The sequence below is a fragment of the Mesocricetus auratus genome, unplaced genomic scaffold, assembly GCF_017639785.1.
Source record: "Mesocricetus auratus isolate SY011 unplaced genomic scaffold, BCM_Maur_2.0 Super-Scaffold_100011, whole genome shotgun sequence".
Classification (NCBI taxonomy): Eukaryota; Metazoa; Chordata; class Mammalia; order Rodentia; family Cricetidae; genus Mesocricetus; species Mesocricetus auratus.
In genome coordinates this window covers 11,809,796-11,819,010 of record NW_024429195.1, presented here as the reverse complement: position 1 = coordinate 11,819,010, position 9,215 = coordinate 11,809,796, and the positions used below count along the sequence as shown (strand labels likewise).

Genomic DNA, 9,215 nt, shown 5'->3' with positions numbered 1-9,215 from the left:
CAGCCAAAGGAGTCATAGTTGTATGCTTTATTTTATCCAGTTTTGTTAGGGTATTAGTTCTCTCTCTCCCTCCCCTCCCTCTTTCTCCCTCCCCTGTCTCTCCTCTCTCTCTCTCCCTCCCCTTCCCTCCTCTCCCTTTCTCCCCCCTCCCGTGTGTGTGTGTGTGTGTGTGTGTGTGTGTGCACATGTGTGTCTTCTATGTGGTCTTTCCAGTGGGAAATGAAGGGAAACATGCCCTACTTTTAATTTCTGATCAAAATGGAAGTAGCCACTCAACCCTGCGAACCTTCCCTCCTTTGACAGGAAGGGAGGTGGGGACACAGTGGTGCACCTGTCCTGAAATGTCTGTCATGCAATTCTAAGAAAACATTTTAAGGAAATAGATTAGCCTTTGAATGGGTATCAGAAACCCCCACAGTAGGTTTTCTTTACAAATGACCTTTATGTTGACCTTGAAAAATCACCCACATTATTTCAATGAGAACAATGCATTTAGCGAATTCCTTACCTAGTACTGAGATTCTTCTTTGTGTGCATGTCTTGAAAGCATTGTTAATAGCCGTAGTTGTAATTTTCTTCCTGTCTACACAGCTGAGTGCTGGTAAGCAATTAGGCATTTGCAAGCCGTTCATTTGCACTAAGCTAGTGAAAACTCTTGTGTTCTTTATCTCATGGTTGCTATCAAGGTTAGAAAAGGGAAAGAATTCGAGAAGATGCTCCCATGTTGCCTTCAAGGTCATACAATACTGAAAATTTCCAATTTGTAAAGAACTTGTATCATGCCGGGCGTTGGTGGCGCATGCCTTTAATCCCAGCACTCGGGAGGCAGAGGCAGGCAGATCTCTGTGAGTTCGAGGCCGGGCTGGACCGACAGCCTCCAAAATAATACAGAGAAACCCTGTCTCATAAAAAAAAAAGAAAAAGAAAAAGAACTTGTATCATTACAAATATCCTGTTTTAGCCGGGCGTTTAATCCCAGCACTTGGGAGGCAGAGGCAGGTGGATCTCTGTGAGTTCGAGGCCAGCCTGGTCCAAAAGAGCTAGTTCCAGGACAGCCTCCAAAGCCACAGAGAAACCCTGTCTCGAAAAACCAAACCAAACCAAAACAAAATAAAACAAAAAACAAATATCCTGTTTTATTTCTATCAAAGGACTGACTATTCCCATGTCAACATTAAACGCAGATTTTCAAAATGAACTCCCCAACTCCTAAACTCTGTGGTTGTGCTCTGAATTCTGAGATGGCCACTTCATGTTTCTCCTTCTGGAAATGGTTCAACCCCCGGCACTGAGGTGTAAGACAGGGCTTTCTGCAATCTTTACACACTTGGTTTGGTTTGGTTTGGTTGAGACAGGGTCTATGTTGCTTTGGAACTCACTATGGAGATCTACCTGCCTCTCCCTCCCCGGGGTTGGCATTAAAGTCATGTACCTACACATTCAGCCATTTTTGCATTAAAATATATTTTTTTCCCTCAGAACCACCACACCTGGCTTTACACGTGTCTAAACACTGACTTTGAAATTGTTACCCTGGGAAAGGACTCACCGTAAGGTGGCTTGAGAACCTTTTTGCTGATCACAGGCGCTGGCTTGATTTTGAGCGTACATGGAGTCGTTGCAAATGCCAGGCTGTGTCCTGGTCTTTACCCGCAGTGCTCACAAGAGACTTGCTATTGTCTTTATGATTAAAAAGGTGGACTCTAAGGTTGATGTTCTAAGAGTCTTCCTTGTGGGTCACAGACATAGAAGGGATTCTCTCCTATATTAACACATTCCTCCAAAGAGAACCTTACCTGACTAGCAGATGCTCAAAGGGAGCGCAGCCTGGTGTCCAGCCCTCACTCAGAATGGATGATCAGTCTTAGATGAGAGGGCAGTATTTTTCCAGGCAGTACTGTCGCAGTCTCCCTACCTGGGAGACCGGGGCAGGAAGAATGAGAGTTCAGGGCCAGCCTGAGCTAACGAGCCAGCTCACAGCCAGTCAGGGCAACTTTTTAGACTGCCTCGAAGCAAAATGTTAAGAAAGGGTTAAGAGGGCTGTAGGTCAGATGTAGAGTGGCACTGAGCATGTGCGAGTCATAGTACAATCCCCAGGACTGAATGTATATATTATATTGTGTATATTTCCCCGCTGAGCCATGTCTCCAACCCCGTTACCCATGCATTTTAATGTTTTCTTGATCACATGCTTAGGAGAGACACTCATGGTAACATTTAGTTTTGCTTTTAGTGTATAATATCAAACAGATGTTGGTCTGTCCCAGGAGGCTCGGAAGAAATCACGAACTATAACTGCTGACTTCCTAGTCTCTGTGGAAAGTTACTTCATGTATCTGTTCTCAAAATATCAGAATACTTAAAAATATTGAAAGCAAGGACTTTATTTAAAAAACATTTTTCCTATTGAAGACTTTTAAAACAAGTACTGTATTTTAAGCAACATATTTAGTAAATAGATATTTTTAAAATTGTGAAAAAGTTACAAATAAAAGGAAACAGGGAAGGGATGGGGAGAGAGAAAGAATACTGACATTTCCTATTGGGGGGAGGATAGACTTACTTTGTATTTAACATACCATCTAACTTATAGACAATAGCTTCATTAGAACAACATAAGGCCAATTAAAACTTGACATAAAAGCTGCTTGGCTAACATGTGTTATAATGATGTTTCATAAAGTACTATATTCCCTTCCTGACCCGAAGATCACACAGTAGCCAGGTTTGGAAGCTCTCAACTGCTCGTGACAGACAGACAACCGAGACATTCACTCCGTCTTCAGAAGTTGAACCCAAAGCCAAGTAGTCAAATTTTCTACCCTGTTCACATCATGTTAATTCCCAAGTTATGAGGTGGCTGAGCATGGGGCTGAGTATCTGCCAGAAGTAAAACAAAGAAAGCTTGACAGCAAGCCACACAATCTGACCCTGGGGGGCGTACTTTGTGTCCCTGTGAGTCCTCTGGGGGAACCTTTGGGCTGTCGAAAGAATACCTGAAGCTCCCCAATAGAAGGACACTAGAGTCTACCTCATCCCTTGGAAGACACTGAATGGGAAGGGAAGCAGGCATTGGACACTCACTTCCTCTTCTCCAGGACAGTGTAGCTCCCCTTTCTCAATTGAAAGATGGCTGGTACTCGCAGCCAGCCACTGACGTACAGCAACGGCAGTGATGAAGTTTGCCTTCCATAAATCTCCATTCTACCGGGGATGCCCAGCCTGGCCAGGGTGTGGCTGAAGTGTGAGGGACTCCATGCAGCACTGGAGGGCTAGGCTTATAAGGCAAAGGCAATTCATTTCTGTGTGAAATATGTTTACTAGGTTTTAGGGACGTGGCCATTACTCTGCTGAAATGCCCCTCTTCAAAAGAGAATTTCTGGTAAAATGTAGGGTAAAAATACCTTTCTGAAGAGACAGGCAGTGCCAAGGAAACTTTTACATTGTGAATAAACAACAAACCACAGATAAAGACCCAGAGGAGGTCTCATAGCACCACCTCACTGAACTAGAGAGGCCAGACAGACATTCCTGGATCAGTGGAGAGTATGACTGACGTCAATGGCCACCTCCCAGACAATTTCTAGAGTGACATGTATAGAGATTCCTATTACTTAGACAGATATAAACCTAATACAATTTCCCATGGCTGTTACAAGCACCGGATGTCATGTGGGTGTTACCCTGAGTGTTAACATGATTGGCTGTCACTGTTCTAGATAGCATTCTTAAGAGGCATTCTGGCTTACACAGAGAGCTAATCAAGTCTCCTTTCACCCTTCACCAACAGTAGAGAAGTTTCTCGTTATTTATGAGTTCAATACTGAAAACATCTAGGCTCAGTTCTTAAGAACATTGTCCTGTGGCAAATCTAATTCTGGGGCATCTCTTAAGTCTACAACTCTCTCACTCCCCACTAAGGCTGGATACCAGTGAGGCTGACTAACAAGAATGTGGCTGCTACTATATACCAAACACATCAGTCTCTTAAAAATCACTTCCAGAATTAATATATTCTTTGGTTTAACTTAATGTTAAATAATCAAACAAGACAAAGGAGGTCTGAGAATGAGAAGCTATTGGATCCAAATGAGGAGTTTTCCTTTTTCTATTCATCCCTTCTATGTTTTCCCAGTAGTAAGAGGTGATTTGTGGGTTGAGCTAGCCCTGGTCATGACTTCATGGCGTCTTCATGGATTAGAAAACTTGTCGTAACAGTGTGTTCACCACCCTTCCTGACTACCAATCAAAACCTTTAGTTGTACAATGAATAAACAACGTGATAACTGCATCGTCAAAGTCCCCACTAATGTAACAATAACGTGACAGGCAATGTCTCTCGGGCTTCCCAGAGAGTCCTTTAGCACCTTTGAGCATCGGGAGGTTCATCTCCACTGATGCCTAAAATAAGAAGCACCTCCCCTGACAGCCATCCAAGGCTCTAAGCGTCCTGGATGTCTTCTGGGCAGCAGGAAAGACGTGGCCTGGGTTTGTCCTTGGATGCATGTATGATGCAGTGGAGTTTCAATCAAAATCTTCTATCACAGCCAGGGTCTCTGAGCACCTATGTCACAGGAAGTCCCAGTTCCCTGCTGCTGATCCCAAACAGTTGGGGTTCGCGCACGGCCTTTTCTCGGGTACACGACCAGGTGATCACACCTCCGAGCTGTCACTGTAGTGGTTCTGTGGGGGCACCATGGGCTCACTGCTTCCAGAGCCCCGTGGAACGTTCTTGACCTTGACACTTTTGTTCTTGCACGTGGCGACGACTGCCACCACAGCCAGGCAGACGGTGAGCAGTCCCACCGCGATGCCTCCCAAGACAGTGACAAGGTTGACTTCAGAGCTGGGGCTATTGAGCTCCCAGGGAAGGGTGCCATCGGGAGGAAGTCTTCCATAGGGAGCCCTCCTCTTGTCACGACGGTCCAGGGAGATATGCTGGAGATTTGTCCCCCGATTGTTCTCAGCACCTATCTCCCGGGCCAGTGAGGGTGCGCTCCTGATTGCCCTCTTCTTCCCGCTCTCTGTGGGCGCTTGAGGCTGGCCCTGATGCACCACAGAGTGGTACTGGTACTCCAGACTTCTCTTGCCAATACCTCGATGGCTGCCGTCCTTGGACTTGACTGTATAGATTGTGTGTATGTACCATTCCCGGCCCAAAGCAACCTAGAAAACACAACCCTATGTGTTAGGAAACTCAATTCCATGCAGGCCCAATAGCAGGACTATCTGCAAGAGAAATTAATGACAGCAGTCATGACAAATGACCGTTTTGTCTGTGAATTAATTTACAGGCTTTGTATCAAGCACCCCAGCTCCATGATCCACTCTGTGTAACTCTCACACTGCCCCCTGTTTTTTGCAGTCTGGGGATTCAATATCAGGTCTTTATATATATATATACACACATACATACTAGATAAGTGCTATATCATTGCCTTATGCCCTCAGACCATCCTAATACCACTCCTAGGTGGCCATGGACTGTGTTTGCAGTCACGATAACATGGCACATTTTCTTTTGATCTTTCAGTCTATCTTATTAATTTAAAAAGTAGACACATAAGAACATACACAGTTCAGCATTTTTCTGTCTCTCTCATCAAATTAGTGCTAAGGGCAGAACCACAGCCCAAACCTTCAGAGTCCCAGCCCATCTGCTGTTACTTATTTGCATGCAAAACTGTGGGGGTTGGGAAATAAGGTTTTTCTTAGTTCCTTTTGTGGGAAAGAGTCTCACAATTTAGCCCTGAGAGGCCTAGGAGTGTTCGCTATGTAGACCAGGTTGGATGGGAACTCACGGAGATGTGCCAGTTTCTGCTTCCTAAGTGGTGGGACAAACGGTGTGCGCCACCATACCCCACTGGCAAATCAGTTTTTAAGCTTTTCTAGCACCTGGAAAAGGGCATGTTTTCACAATAATCCTTTGGGATATTTGAAATTCAGGGAAGTGAGATGCTTTAAGAGTTCAGAATGAAAACGGTAGAGTACTTGTTTGAAAAGGTTCAGAGGAAGAAATAGGCCTTCTCTGGGTCCTTCCTTAGGGATGGCTCAGTTGGTAAAGTGCTGCCTTGCATGTGTGAGGGCCCCGAGTCTGAGCTGAAGAACCTAAGGAAAAGAGATGGGTGTGGCGGCCCCCGCTGTAGTCCCTGTACTAAGAAGATGAAACTACTGGACTCTTAGGGCTTGCTTGCCAGCCGGCCTGGCCTTCTTGGTGAGTTCCAGCGCACTGAGAGACTTGACTCAAAAATAAGGTAGACAGTTCCTGAGAAGAGAAACCAAAGTGTTCTCTGACCGCTACATTCATGCACCCTGTAATGTGGGCACAGCTCTTTCTCTCCCTTCTTCTAACACACACACACACACACACACACACACACACACACACACACACAGGCTAAGAAAGAATAACACATGTCCCCTGTGTGTATAAGATCCTGCTTGTGTAATTTCCCCATAACTATACTAAAGAACACTCTTGCCCAGGACACAGGCACATTTCTAGGTGCCACGCCCATGTTAGTCTAGCGTTATCATAACTGCCTACATCTCTTTACACCTTCCATCTCTGGGTTGGGATTTTCCTCTTGGTCTATGGCATCTTCAAGAGTAGAGATTTTATTCTCTGTCCATGATTGCTTTTCTGAACCTATCAATTTATATAAGACCTTACTCCAAAAAGATAGATAATAAAACACAGGAAGGAAGTGTTGACTAAGAAAAGTAAATTATCCAACTGTCAGATGTGAGTGATAAGCAGAATAAGTCTTCATTATACATTCTTTTTTTTTTGGTTTTTCAAGACAGGGTTTCTCTGTGGCTTTGGAGGCTGTCCTGGAACTCCCTCTGTAGACCAGGCTGGTCTCGAACTCACAGAGATCCGCCTGCCTCTGCCTCCCGAGTGTTGGGATTAAAGGCGTGCGCCACCAACGCCCGGCTTTCATTATACATTCTTTGGGAAAAAAGATGTATTTATTTTATTTTATGTGTTTTGTCTGCATGTATGTTTATGTGCCACAGGCATTAGGAGGGCAGAAGAGGGAGGGGTATTCTTCTTAACCACTGAGTCATCTCTCCAGCTGCCATTAAACTGTCTGACATTAATACATCAATTAATACATTAATAAGATAATAACAGGCATATAGGTTGGAGGAGAGATCTGGTACTAGTGAGATTTTCAGAGATCTACAAGAATGACACCAACTGGCATTAAGGCTACCTTAAATGCCCTCCCATGATAATGAGACTGATGACTACCTTATATGCCATTCTAGAACCCTCATCCGGTGGCTGATGGTAGCCGAGGCAGACACCCACAGCTAAAAACCGAACTGAACTCCAGCACCCAGTTACAACGAGGACTGATGAGCAAAGGAATCAAGACCTGGCTGGAATCAAGACCACAGAGGCAGCTGAGCTAAACAAGGGGAAGGCATGGACCCCAGACTGATGACTGAGAGACCAGCATGGGACTGATCCAGACACACCCCCCCAACCTGGGTGTCAGAGTGGAGGCCTCGGCAATCTATGGGACCTCGGAGAGTAGATCAGTATTTATTCCTGGCATAGAAATGGACTTTGGGAGTCCATTCCACATGGAGGGATGCTCTGGAGGGGAGGCCTAGGCCCTGCCTGGGATGATATGACAGACTCTGAAAATCCCTCATACAAGGCCTTACCCTCCCTGGGGAGCGGAGGGGGGATCAAGTTGGGGGTTGGGGGGATTGGGGTGGTGGGGGAGGAGGGAGAGGGAACTGGGATTAACATGTGTAAAAAGTTAAATAAAAATTATTATATAATAAAAAAAGATATAACTGGAATTCTACTTTATCCAGACTAGTAAAATTGTCTGAAAAGTTTTAAGTCATTTGGCTATGAAATAAAATATTTGAACATAAAAAAGATAATAACAGGCAGAATTTAGGGTGCATTAAACATTCCCATTCTTCCCATTTATATGCATGGCTGTTCTTGTTTTCATTTTCTTATGCTATGCCCAAGGCAGCAGGTTAAGTACTTGCTAGTTTTACAGCTACTGTGTGTCTGCACTGACCTGAAAGAGTGGTGTGGAGTCTACTCTAAATCCATCTGATCCAGGTTGATTCACCAGGAGGATGGCTTCAGGGTCATCCACTGCCAGTTTGGCATTAAACAAGACATCTCCAAAGCTGGTAGCTTGTGTCTCAGGCTGAGCCTTATCCTTGAAGCAAGAAGGAAGATGGTTATTTCTGTGCCAACGCTAAGTTTGCAAGGACAGAAAGTTCTCCTGTAACTTTGGGAAGTACAAATCACCATAAAATGTCACTATGTAATTTAAATAAAATGATGATATTGCTTTAAAAGATAAGATAAGAAGGCTTATCGCTGACATTTGATACAGTTCATTGGGTCAAAGCACTTACCACAATTTTAAATCTATGTAAGAGCGAAGGAGAATCAGCCAGGCAGCCGTATTCTGAATTCTCTGGGCTGTACTTTGGCACGTAGCCATCATCCCCTGTGCATAAGAACACCTTCTCAATACTGCAGTAAAAGGAGCCGCCAAGGTTCTGGACAGGGTCCACCATGACTCGACCATAAATCATGTCCCCTAAAACAGAGATGGAAATGTACTCCTGTTATATGTGGGGACACCATGAGCTATGAATAACAACGAGGACACAGATTATTTCCTTTGCTCCCTAACCTGTCACTGAACACGGAGGCTCTCTCTGTGTAAGCCTCAGGATCTGGTCTACTTCCCATGACTCGGATTAGAAATGGAGCACAGAGGAGCAAAGCACGTGGAGGCGCTGATTCTCAATCTGTGTGGCAGTAGTCCAGAGGTCTGATTGACCACTTGACATCATAGCACCCCTCGTGGGTAATGTCCAATTTACAGGAGTTAATTAATTGGTGAGATGTTGACTAATACAACCCAAAATAACACTAAGAAAGAAAATATCAGTAAAGAGCCTAGTTCAGGTCATTTGCTTTGGAAGGTGGGTTCAGCAAACCCTTGGCATGGCTCCCTCCATCTCAGTAGCTGTTGCTGCAGCCCATGAGTACGCACGCAATGTATTTTGTTAGGCGTTGAGCATACAGCATCAAATAAGGGAGGCACGGTCTTCACCTATGAGGTATTACTCACACAGCCCAGACATTTCAACTTAAGAAAATTCAAAAAGAATTCTGGAAAACAAATGAACAAAAAATCCAGACTTCTCCAAAAGTC

At 44.6% G+C, this 9,215-nt stretch overlaps 1 protein-coding gene across 1 annotated transcript in view; it reads right to left on the bottom strand.

Moving 5' to 3' along the window:
- Window positions 1-2,366: 2,366 nt before the first annotated feature.
- Window positions 2,367-9,215, bottom strand: part of Frem2 (FRAS1 related extracellular matrix 2) — a 131,591-nt gene continuing 124,742 nt past the window's right edge. The window contains exons 22-24 of the mRNA XM_040754431.1: window positions 8,404-8,591; window positions 8,055-8,201; window positions 2,367-5,166 (exon numbers count right to left, since the gene is read on the bottom strand). Of these exons, the coding sequence (XP_040610365.1) occupies window positions 4,654-5,166; window positions 8,055-8,201; window positions 8,404-8,591 (848 nt within the window). The 3' untranslated portion in view covers window positions 2,367-4,653. The remainder of the gene's footprint in view (window positions 5,167-8,054; window positions 8,202-8,403; window positions 8,592-9,215) is intronic.